At 46.0% G+C, this 18,802-nt stretch overlaps 1 protein-coding gene across 3 annotated transcripts in view; it reads right to left on the bottom strand.

The window, feature by feature from the left end:
* DDC (dopa decarboxylase) overlaps positions 1-18,802 on the bottom strand; it is a 255,892-nt gene that overhangs the window by 148,217 nt on the left and 88,873 nt on the right. For all 3 annotated transcript variants that reach the window (XM_063922623.1, XM_063922624.1, XM_063922625.1), the window contains one exon: positions 3,937-4,080. In XM_063922623.1, the coding sequence (XP_063778693.1) occupies positions 3,937-4,080 (144 nt within the window). The remainder of the gene's footprint in view (positions 1-3,936; positions 4,081-18,802) is intronic.

Genomic DNA, 18,802 nt, shown 5'->3' with positions numbered 1-18,802 from the left:
GGGACGTGCAGCACTGCCTGGTGAATCCTGAAGATGCTTGTCTGGAGTATCCAAAAGACACTGCAGCAGCAATATTGGTTGCAGGGTGCCATGGGGCAGTGACAATGCACCCCTAGGGGTGGCTGACCTGGGGGTGCTATACCCATGTGTAAGTTGCACACATGATAATTATGATGACTGGATCTGATTGGTCACTCATATTGAAAACACACCCATTTATGCAAAATCACAAGAGGAGGGATGCATCCAGCAATTCATCACATGCATATCAGCGTTTATTAACACTGTATGCATGAAGAATTAAGCAAAGGACAGCTCTCCTGGTAAGAGCTGTCCTTTGTGATTGAAGGACTTTGGGTTTATGCCACAGAGGGTGCTGGGAGGGATCTGATTGGATACATCTCATAGAGAAACACGGAAAGGAGCCCATAAGCTTCTTTAGGCTAACGCCATCTTAACGCATCAAAGATCCTGAATGTATCACATTCCGGAGCTTGGTGCATGTGAAAACAACGGTCAAACCTCCAAAAATTGTTTTTTCGGTTTGACCGCAAAATCAGTGTTAATGCATCCCGTCCAATAAGTTATGTACAGTAAAACTTGTTTTAACAGTCACCTTACAATGCAGTGCATACTCTTTTTACATGAAAAACTAATGCTTCATATTCAGTTAGGTGTCACGATCCGGGTATCTGGACGCCATTACTTACCCTTCAGATGCCTTCTAAGGCTGGCTCAGCGTTCCAGGACCGGATCCCATCTGTCATACTGATGTCCACATTCCTGCCTCCTCTCCTGTCACTCTGAGACGCGGTCACCGCAACGCCTGTAACATCCGGAATGGCGTCTCCCGCGGCCTCCGCCGCTGTTCCTGAGTTTCTGCATGCAGAGTGTCAGAGTGGTGATTACGTCAGCCGCGGCCTCCGCTGTGCCCGCGTGGTTAAATGTGCACTTATCAGTCTGGCGTCTCCTGTGGCCGGCGCCGCCATTACTGTTTTAATTCCCACATGGATTACAAACCAAACTTCCCTCCAAGTGTCTGCATGGGCGCAGCCATCTTGGATTCTGTCATCTGTTCATTTCCACCAATCTGCTGTCTGCATTGTTAATCTGCATAATTGCCTAGCCAATCCCTTCCTTGCTGCAGGTATAAATATTCTGTGCCTGAGCAAGGAAGGCGTCAGTGCTTTGGTTGTCAAACCTAGTTCCAGTTTGTCTCTCTCCTGTGGTTGTTTTCCAGGTTCCAGTTCCTATCTCCACACTTCCACTAAAGAGACCCGCACCAGCATTCCACCTGCGGTGTAGCCTGACTCTCCTATCCATTTGGATTAATCTGCTTCCAGCTACAGATCCACCTGCTTACAGCAATCAGCTTCCAGCAGAGGTCAGCTCTTCTTAAAGTGCCGGTACCCTTTTCTGCAGATTATCATTTATCACCGGCATTATTATTTCACCGCTCTCAAGCTCCAAACATCACTTCATATTTCATCGCTCTCAAGCTACATTTATCATTTAACTGGTTCCAGCCAGTATCCACTCCGTGCCAACATCAGTCTGGTTCCAGCCAGTACCCACAGCAGCCGTTTTATCCACAGCAGCCCAGCTTTTCCTGGAACACCAGCTGGTACGATCCTGGGCTATCTCCATTGCTACAGTCGGGCCTGGTAAGGACTTTCCAACTAGAAGATTATAAGAACTATCTCACACTACCAGAGCCCTGTGGCCCTTGCCACCCTGTAGAACCCAGGAACTGTATTTATCCTCTGCTGATTTTTATGTTTTCTTTTACTGCTGCTGTGTTACGGAGTTTGTCATAATAAACATCATTGACTTTTACCCTGGTTGTCGTGTTCACGCCTTCGGGCATTTCTTCTACATGTTACTTACATGTCTAGGGGTCTGATACAACCTCCCAGGTTCCGTTACATCTCAGCCCCTACAACTGAGGCTGCCTCCCGTCAGCTCACGCCCTCAGTTGTGACAGTAAGCACTGACCCTATGAATCCAGCCGGAGACCAGGATCAAGCGGCCAGGCCGATGCAAGAACTGGCAGCCCGACTTGAACATCAGGAGGCTGCACAGGGCCACATCATCCGCTGTCTCCAGGATCTCTCTACTCGGCTGGATGGGATTCAGACAACCCTCCGTGGATCAGACGCGTCCGGTGCGTCAACCACAGTGACTCCAGCTATAACCCCACCCACCTTACCCATTTCTGCTCCACGTCTTCATCTTCCAACGCCAGCAAAATTTGACGGATCTCCAAGATTCTGCAGGGGATTTCTCAACCAGTGTGAGATTCAGTTTGAGCTACAACACGGCATCTATCGTGCAGGGAGTGTTAGCCGTGGGCTGCCCTGCGGCTCAGGGAGCACTGGGCACACACCCAAAATTAAGAAAATTGGGGTCGTGGCCCCAAGCCCCACCCCTCCTTTCCAAGATCCTGCCCACCCATCTCAAGGCCCTGCCCCATTTTTGGCTGCAGGTCCCAACCCCGTACAGTTAAAAATTGGGAGATATGTGTATCTATAATCTACGGTAATCTGCTATTCTTCTTGTGGGCCTTACTAAATCTTTGATTCAATTTATGATTCTTACAATGCTGACAAAACCCAGGAAGAATAGTTTTGTAACCCACTGTGCTGCCAGGCACTTCTAGGGGGATGCATGTAGCATACTGGCGGATGGGATGTAGCAGCTTTGCAAATGCAATCCTTAGCAATGCAAATACAGAAAGTGGGGCATAGCACTTCCTTCCTGCATTTGCGATAGTAATACTGCTATCAATGCGATCGCAGTCCGGGATGATCATCTGCGACATCAGGCTGAGTAAGTCTGGCTTTACTTGTGAGGCTAAGGAAACTGCATCTCGTGACGCAGTCCTTGGCCTCGCCACTCCCGGAATATGGGGGCAACACACACATGTTTCCGGCAACACCGGCTGCCCCTTTCCTGCCCCTGAACGCCTCTGCCTGTCAATCAGGAAGAGGCGTTCACAATCCTGTGATGCGATCACAGGACCCGTTCTTCATATGCTCCGAATGGGTCTTGCGTTAACGCAGTTTCCTGACTTTTGGGATAAACGATCAACCTGAATTAGACCCCAAGAACAGATAATATCCTGTATTTTATAATGGGACACACTATGCCTTACTCAGGTACACTTCGGCAGAGAAATGTATTGCAAATGGAATCACCGCATGTACAAGCAGCCCAAATATCCCCACTTTCATGATTTGCTGCTGAAACCATTAGTTATACCAAACTGTAGTCTTTTAAAAATGAAAGGGATGTTTCTAAACTAGAAGCAGTTTGGGCTTTTACATTTTCTGCCTTACCGCAAACTTATGCAGACTTTTGAGGAGGTGGATAATGATATTTACTGTATATTATTCCAACTACAAAATTCACATAGAGTATACACTGCAACTGTTAATATGCATAATACACAGATTTTCATTAAGTGTCCCAGTTTGTTAAAGATATTCCTTGAAAAATACCTTTATATGTACAGACTACAAAATAAATGAAATATATTCATGTCCTTTTTTGTTGGGCGATGTCATGTACAGAAACAGTCAAAGATTGCTGGTATATGCTGGACAATATTTACTGGATGGTTACAAGTAGAATACAATTTCACAGATAAAGTAAATATGAATGATCATTTTTTTCTGAATGTAGATAAAAATTCTGTTATGGTTTTGTGTGGGGCGTTAATGTAGAGAGCGCACGGTGATGAATGGCAATGAGAGGGGTATGTCCATACCATCATGGATGTGTCATACTAAGTGGCTGTGTCATACAAAGCACAGACACAGAAGTCAGCATATATATAATAAATACAAAATATACACACACAGGATGCGCCAGGTACTAAAGCTAGTTTTAAATATAATTAAGCCATTTATTTTAAGGAATTTAAATCAGACTTACAAACACTGGGATTAGACCTTTTGCTTTGTCTTCTTCTAAAACTTTTTTGAGAGCAAGTCCACGGAAAGCAAAGTTCTCATCTGATCGAACCTTCTTCATTATCACCCCACTGATTAGTCCAGCCCTCTCCACTGATGAGTGAGCCTGCAATTAAACACCATATTTTTACTTTCCTGATTCAAAAATGTATAGATCACCAGAGCTCAACTGATCAAAATAAGTAACTTCTATATATTTATAAAAACATGGTGGCACAATGGTTAACATTGTTGCTTCATAGCACTGCCACTGGCAACTTTCTGGTGCATCAAAGTGGGACCATTGCGTGACGAAGCAGCGAACCCGCCCGAAAAGGGGGAGTGTTGTCATCAAAAGGGGGTGTAGCTTTGTGAGAAAGCAGTGATCGCGAACAATGCCCCTTTTTTCTTCACGGTTGGGGCATGACCAGTGCTCTGTTAGCTGCTGGCCATGCCCCCAGTTTCTCTGTCTCCCCTGAATAGATGCTGTGGGTATGCGCACAGCATCTATTCTGTGCCTGGGCGCGCGCGCATCCATGATGCGCCTGTGCCCCATGCACTACAATGGGAGCGTCTCTGTGCACTCCCGTAGCGGGGCTATGCGCCGGATCGCCTAGTCCCGCTGGGAGTGCATGTTTGTGATGGAGCCGCACTAGATAAGCGTGGCTCCATCTGTATAGGGATCATTGTGCCTTATAAGCAATACAGGGAAATGGCATTGAGAATCCCATTTGAATTTATATATCTTTGATGGCTTTTATTTGGGGTTTTTGTTCCCCAATACACAACAGCTACACAATGTGAGTAAAGTTCAGTCAGGGAGATTGCTAGACTGTTCAGGGAGTCAAGGAAATCGCTACTATTTCAGGGAGTCTGCCTGACAATCAGGGAGAGTTGGCAATTATACCTTGCACTGCTTGGAAGTGTACTACAATGGTAAAAAACCTCTGCTCTCTATTAAACTATATTAGAGGCATTGTTAATACAATAAAATAGAAAATCATTAATTGAGCTTTCTAAGTAAATGTTACATTGGTATAGAAAACTTTCTTTTAGAGCATATCTAATAAAATTGATTTTATTTTGTTATTTTAATAATACTAAGGGCATTGTGCACCCATTTTAAACTGGTCCCTTTTTCTCTCCTAAGTTTTATTTTGTATTTCTTGAACCAGTGGGTAGCACCTATTAAATTTGTTCATATAACTAATAACAATATGTAATATAGACTATAGTAATGGACTCCCTTATTTAAACCAATGTGATATAAAAATAGATATAAAAAAATAAAATTAATTCTTGGAGCGGGTATATACTCTGATTGTAGTTCTATTAAAAATATGCCACCAATGTTATGATGGCCTTAATTATTAAATAACAATGTTATTAAATGTTAAGGCTGGCTGGATTTCAAGGAGACCTATTTATTAAATATAAATTGCAATAATTTGATGTTGGAGCTGTTTGGGGGTGGGGAGTAAATTACTCTATTTATTACATTTGCATGCTATCATTTTTATGTTGTTTTGGGGGTGGTTTCAGGCCTATTTATTAAATATGCATACCCTCCAACATGACCCGCCCCACTAGGTACAAAATGCTCTGTTTCTGGACTTCCCTCTTAATTTATTATTCCCATCACCTGTGAAGAAACAGCTTTCATATCATGTAACTACTGTAGTTCAACACAGGTGATGGAAATCATAAATTAAGAGGGAAGTCCAGGAACAGAGCATTTTGTACCTAGTGGGGTGGGTCATGTTGGAAGGTCTGAATATGAATACATTATTATAATGTTGACCTGGCTGGGGAAGAAGGCATCATTAATAAAAATTGGTGCAATTCATTTATGGGCATGTTTATCAAAATTATTTTTACTAAAATAATGTTAAAAGGGGTGTTTGCGGTTAGAGGATTTGCAGAAACAGAACTTTCTCACAAGCTCTATCACTGCATGCAATATTTGAAACCTCCCGGCGATGTACTCAAATATCGCAATGTGGATTTGGGCAAATTTATCACATCCCAGCCGCATCTGAGATGCGGATTGTAATAAATATACCCATTAAAATCTGGACTTGTTGGGGGTAAGGGAGGACTAGACTAGTTACTTGTTGCCCTGATTTTCTGACAGAGAACATTCTTACAGTGAATAGTATGCATTTATCTTTAAAACAAGACCCCAACATAGCAAAATAAAGCCATGATGATGCAGCAATTGATCTTAAGAGATCAGCAACAGCTAATAAAGCTGCAAGAACAGGTAGCAGACAGCAGCATTTGAGTAAAACATCAGCTAAATTTCACCTGGGTTCCCCTGCAAGGAGGCTTGGGCTGCTCTGCGCCCACTTCGCATGACACAGAAACCCTTCCTGATGGAGCACATTTTTTTTTTAAGTCAGCAGCGGTCCCATGGCCCATGATCAGAGCCCCGCCCCTTGCAGCTATTTGCAAGGAATTGCATCATATTTGCTCCACTCCCTTCTGACTGACCCGTACATTCAGCTGCAATCATGTACGTAGAGAAACATGGCACAAGTCGCTACTGCCGCGACCAGTATGAAAAGCCATTGGGCTATTAGAGGAGTCATGTATGCAGTTTCTGAGGACTTGTGCTTAATACTCTGGTACCCTCATTTGAACAAGTCGTTTCCATGATGTCAGTGGTCACGTGACCATAAAAATAAAGCCATAGAAGTGTTCACCCCTATAAGACATGGGAATAGCGCAGACATCACAATCAGAGTGGAGCACATGAAAGCTGCAGGGAGACAAGGTGTGGATGGATCAGATTATCATTTAGAATGTCATGTTTGACATTTTTTGACTCCATATTCTGGATGCGGCCATTGAACAATATATATTGTGCGTCGCGCACTATATTGTTCTGCGAGTATGGGCAACCAATGTTATCTTTACTAACCCATGGACAAGATCCAGGTCATTGTAATGTGTACCTGGCCTTAGTCTTAACCATGCCTTGTAAGTGATTGCCCCTTTAAAAATACGTCCGAGATCGGCCAGCATCTCGCACCTCCGGCGATCTTGGGTGTCATTACATCCGGCCTCACATCTGATTAAGTGGTTAAAACTGCATATAAAGCCACTTTAACCCTTTTACATCGCAAAAATAACCCAGTATCGACCCGGCATATTGCGGGTCAACACGGGACAGTGTGCTATGTGAAAGGGCCCCATGAGAATTACCCGGATAATAAGAAGGGTTATTCCCAGTGACAACGTAAATGGATTACATAGGGAGAGGCAGCGTGGAGATGAGCTTATCTCCCAGCGCCGCCTCAACCCCGCCCCCACTGCCGGCTCCGCCTCCCGCTGCTAGGGCAACCAACCCGGCATATTTCCGGGTCAGAAAGCCAGCGCAGAGGCTCCAATGATGGATCCCACCAGGGAAGAACCCATTTCCAATTCCCGGGTGGGATCCGGCATTGGAGATCTGAAAGGGGTATGAGATGCATTCTGGCCCTGTTCGCTAAACCCAAATTAGGACACGTAAATAGCTGATCCCTGATACTACAACACGTAGTGTGGGAAACGCATGCTTTGCTGTGTGAATGTATTTTAGATTTTCAGTAGTAGCCTGTAAATACATTACAAAGCCACAATGGGAAGAGGAGTTTAATACAGACAAATAGAAACACCAAGCCACTTGGGGAACTAAAGTAATTTTGCATAGTAATTTGATTAATAATAAAATAATCCAAAAACATATGATCAGAAGAGATGTTTACATAAAATGTCTTAAAAGCCATAGAAATTTACCAAATTAGCATATCCTTCTTAGAAACAAGATTATGGATAAATATATGTAAATGTGTGTGAAATGTAAATGCCAGATATTGTTTAATGTTAATCTTCTTTTGACAATCCCTTTGTTCTTATAAATATTGTACTATAAATAAATGTATGTTTAAAATGTGAGCGGCTCATTGAAGTCTATTCCACTGATGCTGGTCAAATATAAAAGCTGTGATGTGGGTATAAAGGAGTACATTTGCTTCAGTACATTTCCTGTGTAATAAGGAGTAGGATTAGGCTGGCTGTATTTACTCTGCTCTAGGCTATAAAGGTATGAGAGATTCATTTGGTTTTATTTCCTGAAAGGGCAGCTGCCCTGTGCCGTCTCCTCCTCCGAGCTGGAGGGCACTTGTTGAGGGAGCTGGTCTTTGTGTAGATACACTGATAAAAGATGGGATCTGACAGCTAACACTGACTGCAGAAGGTCACAGGGATTTTTGGTTGTGTACTGACTTACAATGGAAATGTGTTAACCTTTAAGGGCCAAGCACTATTAGCCTTACATGTATAATTCCATTGACTAGAGCAGTGATGAAGCAAAGTGTTTTTCATTACATGATGCAATACAGAAAACAAAATTAATGCTAAATAGACGTTAGTTAATGATAAAGACATATAGGGGTTTTCTTTGCTTTGGGATATTCACAGAGCGGGTTACCGTGGAGAAGATCCTGACTTCTCCAGCAGCACCCCCGCTCCGTGCCTGAATCACATCACTATACTTTAGTATGGTGCAGGGGCGGATTGGGATAGAAAACCATCCCAGGAAATATCTGGATGCAGCCCTATTGGAGGCGGAGTCTGTTGAGGGGGTGGGGTCTGTCACCGGGGGCAGAAAACTACTCATAGGGGGTCATTCCGAGTTGTTCGCTTGGTAAATTTCTTCGCATCGCAGCGATTTTCCGCTTAGTGCGCATGCGCAATGTCCGCACTGCGACTGCGCCAAGTAAATTTGCTATGCAGTTAGGAATTTTACTCACGGCATTACAAGGTTTTTTCTTCATTCTGGTGATCGTAATGTGATTGACTGGAAGTGGGTGTTTCTGGGTGGAAACTGGCCGTTTTATGGGTGTGTGTGAAATAACGCTACCGTTTCTGGGAAAAACGCGGGAGTGGCTGGAGAAACGGAGGAGTGTCTGGGCGAACGCTGGGTGTGTTTGTGACGTCAAACCAGGAACGACAAGCACTGAACTGATCGCAGATGCCGAGTAAGTCTCGAGTTACTCAGAAACTGCACAGAGATGTCTTATCGCAATATTGCGAATCTTTCGTTCGCAATTTTAAGAAGCTAAGATTCACTCCCAGTAGGCGGCGGCTTAGCGTGTGCAAAGCTGCTAAAAGCAGCTTGCGAGCGAACAACTCGGAATGACCCCCATAGGGCCTGATTCTGTTGGATGCGGTTGCAGTGTCAGTGTGTGTGGTGCTGAGTGTACATGGGGCTGTGTGTGTGGTGCTGAGTGTACAAGGGGCTGTGTTTGTTTCAGTGTGTGTGTGGTGCTGGGTGTACAGGGGGCTGTGTGTATGTCAGTGTGTGTGGTGCTGGGTACAGGGGGCTGTATGTGAGGTGCTGGGTACAGGGGGCAGTATGTCAGTGTGTGTGGTGCTAGATGCAGGGGGCAGTGTGTGAGGGGCTGGGTAAAAGGGGCAGTGTGTGTGGTGCTGGGTACAGGGGGCAGTGTGTGTGTGGTGCAGGGGGCAGTGTGTGTGGTGCTGGGTGTACAGAGGGCTGTGTGTGTGTCAGCGTGTGTGGTGCTGGGTACAGGGGGCTGTGTGTGTGTGTCAGTGTGTGTGGTGCTGGGTACATGGGGCTGTATGTGAGGTGTTGGGTACAGGGGACAGTGTGTCAGTGTGTGTGGTGCTAGATGCAGGGGGCAGTGTGTGAGGGGCTGGGTAAAAGGGGCAGTGCGTGTGGTGCAGGGGGCAGTGCGTGTGGTGCTGGGTACAGGGGGCAGTATGTGTGGTGCAGGGGGCAGTGTGTGTGGTGCTGGGTGCAGGGGGCAATGTGTGTGTTGCTGGGTACAATGCTACCCTGCTCTCTTTCCGGCTCCGGCACCTGCTCTGCCCTTGACCTTCCAGCAGCCCTGCAGCCTCTCGGGAGCTTGGCTAGAGGCACATGCGCAGAAGGGACCCTCTGACTGACTCCTCGCATCACAGAGCGGACCGTAGCTGAAGACGGGATTGTCGGAGCCGTGGATACCGGATTGCATCGCCAGAAGGGTAAGTATACATGAATAGCTTCTTATCAAAGCTATATATCGCATCAAAATGATGCAATCTATAGTGATAAGTGTCAATTCACTTTTTTTCTACATGAATAGACCCCATAGGCACTAGTACATGGGTGTAGTATGACTGGCCGGCTGTCGGGATCCCGGGTAGCCAAATTACTGTCACTGGGACCCTGAACGCCGGAATACCGGCAGCCTGGGTGAGCGCAAAAGAGCCCCTTGCGGGCTTGCTGCACTCGCCACGCTGCGGGCACGGTGGTGCACTACGTGCACCACGCTATTTATTATCCCTCCAGGGCAGTAATTTTCAACCTTATTTTACTCGCAGCACACGGAACAATGGGGGTAATTCTGAGTTGATCACAGCAGCAAGTTTGTTAGCAATTGGGCAAAACCATGTGCACTGCAGGGGGGGCAGATATAACATTTGCAGAAAGAGTTAGATTTGGGTGGGTTATTTCGTTTCTGTGCAGGGTAAATACTGGCTGCTTTATTTTTACACTGCAATTTAGATTTCAGTTTGAATACACCCCACCCAAATCTAACTCTCTCTGCACATGTTATATCTGCCTCCCCTGCAGTGCACATGGGGGTAATTCCAAGTTGATCGCAGCAGGAATTTTGTTAGCAGTTGGGCAAAACCATGGCCCTCATTCCGAGTTGTTCGCTCGTTGCAGAGTTTTGCTATATTGCGATTAGTCGCTTACTGCGCATGCGCAAGGTTCGCAGAGCGCATGATGTTAGTTATTTTACTCAAAAGTTAGTTATTTTACTCACGGCATAACGAGGATTTTTCATTGTTCTGGTGATCGGAGTGTGATTGACAGGAAGTGGGTGTTTCTGGGCGGAAACTGGCCGTTTTATGGGTGTGTGCGGAAAAACGCTGCCGTTTCTGGGAAAAACGCGGGAGTGGCTGGAGAAACGGGGGAGTGTCTGGGCGAACGCTGGGTGTGTTTGTGACGTCAAACCAGGAACGAAACTGACTGAACTGATCGCAGTGGCAGAGTAAGTCCCGAGCTACTCAGAAACTGCAAAGAAATTTCTATTCGCAATTATGCGAATCTTTCGTTCGCAATTCTGCAAAGCTAAGATTCACTCCCAGTAGGCGGCGGCTTAGCGTGTGCAATGCTGCTAAAAGCAGCTAGCGAGCGAACAACTCGGAATGAGGGCCCATGTGCACTGCAGGGGAGGCAGATTTAACATGTGCAGAGAGAGTTAGATTTGGGTGTGGTGTGTTCAATCTGCAATCTAATTTGCAGTGTAAAAATAAAGCAGCCAGTATTTACCCTGCACAGAAATAAAATAACTAGAGATGAGCGGGTTCGGTTCCTCGGAATCCGAACCCGCCCGAACTTCAGCTTTTTTTACACGGATCCGAGCGACTCGGATCTTCCCGCCTTGCTCGGTTAACCCGAGCGCGCCCGAACGTCATCATGACGCTGTCGGATTCTTGCGAGGCTCAGATTCTATCGCGAGACTCGGATTCTATATAAGGAGCCGCGCGTCGCCGCCATTTTATACGTGCATTGAGATTGATAGTGAGAGGACGTGGCTGGCGTCCTCTCCGTTTAGAGAAGAAATAGATAGGAGAGTGAGAGTGAGACAGTGACACTTCATTTACTGGAGCTTAGGAGGAGTACTCAGACAGAGTGCAGAATTTTGCTGATAGTATTAGTTAGTTATACTAGTGACAGAGTGAGACAGTGACACTTCATTTACTGGAGCTTAGGAGGAGTACTCAGACAGAGAGTGCAGAATTTTGCTGATAGTATTAGTTAGTTATACTAGTGACTGACCAGTGACCACCAGTGCAGTTTTATATTATTTAATATAATCCGTTCTCTGCCTGAAAAAACGATACACAGTGACTCAGTCACATACCATATCTGTGCTCAGCCCAGTGTGCTGCTGCATCATCTATGTATAATATCTGACTGTGCTCACACAGCTTAATTGTGGGGGAGACTGGGGAGCAGTTAGGTTATAGCAGGAGCCAGGAGTACATATTAAAAAATTAAACAGTGCACACTTTTTTTCTGCAGGAGTGCCACTGCCAGTGTGACTGACCAGTGACCTGACCACCAGTATATAGTATACTATATTGTATTGTGAATGTCTGCCTGTAAAAGTTAAACACACGTCGTGTGACTTGTGTGGTGTTTTTTTATTCTATAAAATAAAAAACTCATTCTGCTGACAGACAGTGTCCAGCAGGTCCGTCATTATATAATATATACCTGTCCGGCTGCAGTAGTGATATATATATATTTTTTATATCATTATTTATCATCCAGTCGCAGCAGACACAGTACGGTAGTTCACGGCTGTAGCTACCTCTGTGTCGGCACTCGGCAGTCCATCCATAATTGTATACCACCTACCCGTGTTTTTTTTTTTCTTTCTTCTTTATACATACTACATCTCATTATCATCCAGTCTACATTAGCAGCAGACACAGTACAGTACGGTAGTCCACGGCTGTAGCTACCTCTGTGTCGGCACTCGGCAGTCCGTCCATAATTGTATACCACCTACCCGTGGGTTTTTTTTTCTTTCTTCTTTATACATACTACATCTCATTATCAACCAGTCTATATTAGCAGCAGACACAGTACGGTAGTCCACGGCTGTAGCTACCTCTGTGTCGGCACTCGGCAGTCCGTCCATAATTGTATACCACCTACCCGTGTTTTTTTTTTTCTTTCTTCTTTATACATACTACATCTCATTATCATCCAGTCTATATTAGCAGCAGACACAGTACAGTACGGTAGTCCACGGCTGTAGCTACCTCTGTGTCGGCACTCGGCAGTCCGTCCATAATTGTATACCACCTACCAGTGGTTTTTTTCTTCTTTCTTCTTTATACATACTACATCTCATTATCAACCAGTCTATATTAGCAGCAGACACAGTACGGTAGTCCACGGCTGTAGCTACCTCTGTGTCGGCACTCGGCAGTCCATCCATAATTGTATACCACCTACCCGTGGTTTTTTTTCTTTCTTCTTTATACATACTACATCTCATTATCATCCAGTCTATATTAGCAGCAGACACAGTACAGTACGGTAGTTCACGGCTGTAGCTACCTCTGTGTCGGCACTCGGCAGTCCATCCATAATTGTATACCACCTACCCGTGGTTTTTTTTTCTTTCTTCTTTATACATACTACATCTCATTATCATCCAGTCTATATTAGCAGCAGACACAGTACAGTACAATAGTCCACGGCTGTAGCTACCTCTGTGTCAGCACTCGGCAGTCCATCCATAATTGTATACCACCTACCCGTGGTTTTTTTTTCTTTCTTCTTTATACATACTACATCTCATTATCATCCAGTCTATATTAGCAGCAGACACAGTACAGTACGGTAGTCCACGGCTGTAGCTACCTCTGTGTCGGCACTCGGCAGTCCGTCCATAATTGTATACCACCTACCCGTGTTTTTTTTTTCTTTCTTCTTTATACATACTACATCTCATTATCAACCAGTCTATATTAGCAGCAGACACAGTACGGTAGTCCACGGCTGTAGCTACCTCTGTGTCGGCACTCGGCAGTCCATCCATAATTGTATACCACCTACCCATGGTTTTTTTTTCTTTCTTCTTTATACATACATACTACATCTCATTATCATCCAGTCTATATTAGCAGCAGACACAGTACAGTACAATAGTCCACGGCTGTAGCTACCTCTGTGTCGGCACTCGGCAGTCCATCCATAATTGTATACTAGTATCCATCCATCTCCATTGTTTACCTGAGGTGCCTTTTAGTTGTGCCTATTAAAATATGGAGAACAAAAATGTTGAGGTTCCAAAATTAGGGAAAGATCAAGATCCACTTCCACCTCGTGCTGAAGCTGCTGCCACTAGTCATGGCCGAGACGATGAAATGCCAGCAACGTCGTCTGCCAAGGCCGATGCCCAATGTCATAGTACAGAGCATGTCAAATCCAAAACACCAAATATCAGTAAAAAAAGGACTCCAAAACCTAAAATAAAATTGTCGGAGGAGAAGCGTAAACTTGCCAATATGCCATTTACCACACGGAGTGGCAAGGAACGGCTGAGGCCCTGGCCTATGTTCATGGCTAGTGGTTCAGCTTCACATGAGGATGGAAGCACTCAGCCTCTCGCTAGAAAACTGAAAAGACTCAAGCTGGCAAAAGCACCGCAAAGAACTGTGCGTTCTTCGAAATCCCAAATCCACAAGGAGAGTCCAATTGTGTCGGTTGCGATGCCTGACCTTCCCAACACTGGACGTGAAGAGCATGCGCCTTCCACCATTTGCACACCCCCTGCAAGTGCTGGAAGGAGCACCCGCAGTCCAGTTCCTGATAGTCAGATTGAAGATGAAGATGTTGAAGTACACCAGGATGAGGAGGATATGGGTGTTGCTGGCGCTGGGGAGGAAATTGACCAGGAGGATTCTGATGGTGAGGTGGTTTGTTTAAGTCAGGCACCCGGGGAGACACCTGTTGTCCGTGGGAGGAATATGGCCGTTGACATGCCTGGTGAAAATACCAAAAAAAATCAGCTCTTCAGTGTGGAGGTATTTCAACAGAAAAGCGGACAACAGGTGTCAAGCCGTGTGTTGCCTTTGTCAAGCTGTAATAAGTAGGGGTAAGGACGTTAACCACCTCGGAACATCCTCCCTTATACGTCACCTGCAGCGCATTCATAATAAGTCAGTGACAAGTTCAAAAACTTTGGGCGACAGCGGAAGCAGTCCACTGACCAGTAAATCCCTTCCTCTTGTAACCAAGCTCACGCAAACCACCCCACCAACTCCCTCAGTGTCAATTTCCTCCTTCCCCATGAATGCCAATAGTCCTGCAGGCCATGTCACTGGCAATTCTGACGAGTCCTCTCCTGCCTGGGATTCCTCCGATGCATCCTTGCATGTAACGCCTACTGCTGCTGGCGCTGCTGTTGTTGCTGCTGGGAGTCGATGGTCATCCCAGAGGGGAAGTCGTAAGCCCACTTGTACTACTTCCAGTAAGCAATTGACTGTCCAACAGTCCTTTGCGAGGAAGATGAAATATCACAGCAGTCATCCTGCTGCAAAGCGGATAACTGAGGCCTTGACAACTATGTTGGTGTTAGACGTGCGTCCGGTATCCGCCGTTAGTTCACAGGGAACTAGACAATTTATTGAGGCAGTGTGCCCCCGTTACCAAATACCATCTAGGTTCCACTTCTCTAGGCAGGCGATAGCGAGAATGTACACGGACGTCAGAAAAAGACTCACCAGTGTCCTAAAAAATGCAGTTGTACCCAATGTCCACTTAACCACGGACATGTGGACAAGTGGAGCAGGGCAGGGTCAGGACTATATGACTGTGACAGCCCACTGGGTAGATGTATGGACTCCCGCCGCAAGAACAGCAGCGGCGGCACCAGTAGCAGCATCTCGCAAACGCCAACTCTTTCCTAGGCAGGCTACGCTTTGTATCACCGCTTTCCAGAATACGCACACAGCTGAAAACCTCTTACGGCAACTGAGGAAGATCATCGCGGAATGGCTTACCCCAATTGGACTCTCCTGTGGATTTGTGGCATCGGACAACGCCAGCAATATTGTGTGTGCATTAAATATGGGCAAATTCCAGCACGTCCCATGTTTTGCACATACCTTGAATTTGGTGGTGCAGAATTTTTTAAAAAACGACAGGGGCGTGCAAGAGATGCTGTCGGTGGCCAGAAGAATTGCGGGACACTTTCGGCGTACAGGCACCACGTACAGAAGACTGGAGCACCACCAAAAACTACTGAACCTGCCCTGCCATCATCTGAAGCAAGAAGTGGTAACGAGGTGGAATTCAACCCTCTATATGCTTCAGAGGTTGGAGGAGCAGCAAAAGGCCATTCAAGCCTATACAATTGAGCACGATATAGGAGGTGGAATGCACCTGTCTCAAGCGCAGTGGAGAATGATTTCAACGTTGTGCAAGGTTCTGATGCCCTTTGAACTTGCCACACGTGAAGTCAGTTCAGACACTGCCAGCCTGAGTCAGGTCATTCCCCTCATCAGGCTTTTGCAGAAGAAGCTGGAGACATTGAAGGAGGAGCTAACACGGAGCGATTCCGCTAGGCATGTGGGACTTGTGGATGGAGCCCTTAATTCGCTTAACAAGGATTCACGGGTGGTCAATCTGTTGAAATCAGAGCACTACATTTTGGCCACCGTGCTCGATCCTAGATTTAAAGCCTACCTTGGATCTCTCTTTCCGGCAGACACAAGTCTGCTGGGGTTGAAAGACCTGCTGGTGAGAAAATTGTCAAGTCAAGCGGAACGCGACCTGTCAACATCTCCTCCTTCACATTCTCCCGCAACTGGGGGTGCGAGGAAAAGGCTCAGAATTCCAAGCCCACCCGCTGGCGGTGATGCAGGGCAGTCTGGAGCGACTGCTGATGCTGACATCTGGTCCGGACTGAAGGACCTGACAACGATTACGGACATGTCGTCTACTGTCACTGCATATGATTCTCTCACCATTGAAAGAATGGTGGAGGATTATATGAGTGACCGCATCCAAGTAGGCACGTCACACAGTCCGTACTTATACTGGCAGGAAAAAGAGGCAATTTGGAGGCCCTTGCACAAACTGGCTTTATTCTACCTAAGTTGCCCTCCCACAAGTGTGTACTCCGAAAGAGTGTTTAGTGCCGCCGCTCACCTTGTCAGCAATCGGCGTATGAGGTTACATCCAGAAAATGTGGAGAAGATGATGTTCATTAAAATGAATTATAATCAATTCCTCCGTGGAGACATTGACCAGCAGCAATTGCCTCCACAAAGTACACAGGGAGCTGAGATGGTGGATTCCAGTGGGGACGAATTGATAATCTGTGAGGAGGGGGATGTACACGGTGATATATCGGAGGATGATGATGAGGTGGACATCTTGCCTCTGTAGAGCCAGTTTGTGCAAGGAGAGATTAATTGCTTCTTTTTTGGTGGGGGTCCAAACCAACCCGTCATTTCAGTCACAGTCGTGTGGCAGACCCTGTCACTGAAATGATGGGTTGGTTAAAGTGTGCATGTCCTGTTTATACAACATAAGGGTGGGTGGGAGGGCCCAAGGACAATTCCATCTTGCACCTCTTTTTTCTTTAATTTTTCTTTGCGTCATGTGCTGTTTGGGGAGGGTTTTTTGGAAGGGACATCCTGCGTGACACTGCAGTGCCACTCCTAGATGGGCCCGGTGTTTGTGTCGGCCACTAGGGTCGCTTATCTTACTCACACAGTCAGCTACCTCATTGCGCCTCTTTTTTTCTTTGCGTCATGTGCTGTTTGGGGAGGGTTTTTTGGAAGGGCCATCCTGCGTGACACTGCAGTGACACTCCTAGATGGGCCCGGTGTTTGTGTCGGCCACTAGGGTCGCTTATCTTACTCACACAGTCAGCTACCTCATTGCGCCTCTTTTTTTCTTTGCGTCATGTGCTGTTTGGGGAGGGTTTTTTGGAAGGGCCATCCTGCGTGACACTGCAGTGCCACTCCTAGATGGGCCCGGTGTTTGTGTCGGCCACTAGGGTCGCTTATCTTACTCACACAGTCAGCTACCTCATTGCGCCTCTTTTTTTCTTTGCGTCATGTGCTTTTTGGGTAGGGTTTTTTGGAAGGGCCATCCTGCGTGACACTGCAGTGCCACTCCTAGATGGGCCCGGTGTTTGTGTCGGCCACTAGGGTCGCTTATCTTACTCACACAGTCAGCTACCTCATTGCGCCTCTTTTTTTCTTTGCGTCATGTGCTGTTTGGGGAGGGTTTTTTGGAAGGGCCATCCTGCGTGACACTGCAGTGACACTCCTAGATGGGCCCGGTGTTTGTGTCGGCCACTAGGGTCGCTTATCTTACTCACACAGTCAGCTACCTCATTGCGCCTCTTTTTTTCTTTGCGTCATGTGCTGTTTGGGGAGGGTTTTTTGGAAGGGCCATCCTGCGTGACACTGCAGTGCCACTCCTAGATGGGCCCGGTGTTTGTGTCGGCCACTAGGGTCGCTTATCTTACTCACACAGCGACCTCGGTGCAAATTTTAGGACTAAAAATAATATTGTGAGGTGTGAGGTATTCAGAATAGACTGAAAATGAGTGTAAATTATGGTTTTTGAGGTTAATAATACTTTGGGATCAAAATGACCCCCAAATTCTATGATTTAAGCTGTTTTTTAGGGTTTTTTGAAAAAAACACCCGAATCCAAAACACACCCGAATCCGACAAAAAAAATTCGGTGAGGTTTTGCCAAAACGCGGTCGAACCCAAAACACGGCCGCGGAACCGAACCCAAAACCAAAACACAAAACCCGAAAAATTTCCGGCGCTCATCTCTAAAAATAACCCACCCAAATCTAACTCTTTCTGCACATGTTATATCTGCCTCTTCTGCAGTGCACATGGTTTTGCCCAACTGCTAACAAAATTTCTGCTGCGATCAACTTGGACTTACCCCCATGGTTTTGCCCAACTGCTAACAAATTTGCTGCTGCGATCAACTCAGAATTACCCCCCATATTTTAAAATTGCCAAAGCACACCATCAGTTCCCCAAAGAAAAAACAAAAACAAAAAACACACATTGGCCCTCACAGTAAGAAAAAAAAAATCCACACATACATTGGGGGTAATTCCAAGTTGATCGCAGCAGGATTCTTGTTAGCAATTGGGCAAAACCATGTGCACTGCAGGGGAGGCAGATATAACATGTGCAGAGAGAGTTAGATTTGGGTGTGGTGAGTTCAATCTGCAATCTAATTTGCAGTGTAAAAATAAAGCAGCCAGTATTTAACCTGC

The sequence above is a fragment of the Pseudophryne corroboree genome, chromosome 5 (genome assembly GCF_028390025.1).
Source record: "Pseudophryne corroboree isolate aPseCor3 chromosome 5, aPseCor3.hap2, whole genome shotgun sequence".
Lineage (NCBI taxonomy): Eukaryota > Metazoa > Chordata > Amphibia > Anura > Myobatrachidae > Pseudophryne > Pseudophryne corroboree.
The sequence above is the reverse complement of the archived record's forward strand: the minus strand, read 5'-3'. Positions and strand labels throughout refer to the sequence as shown.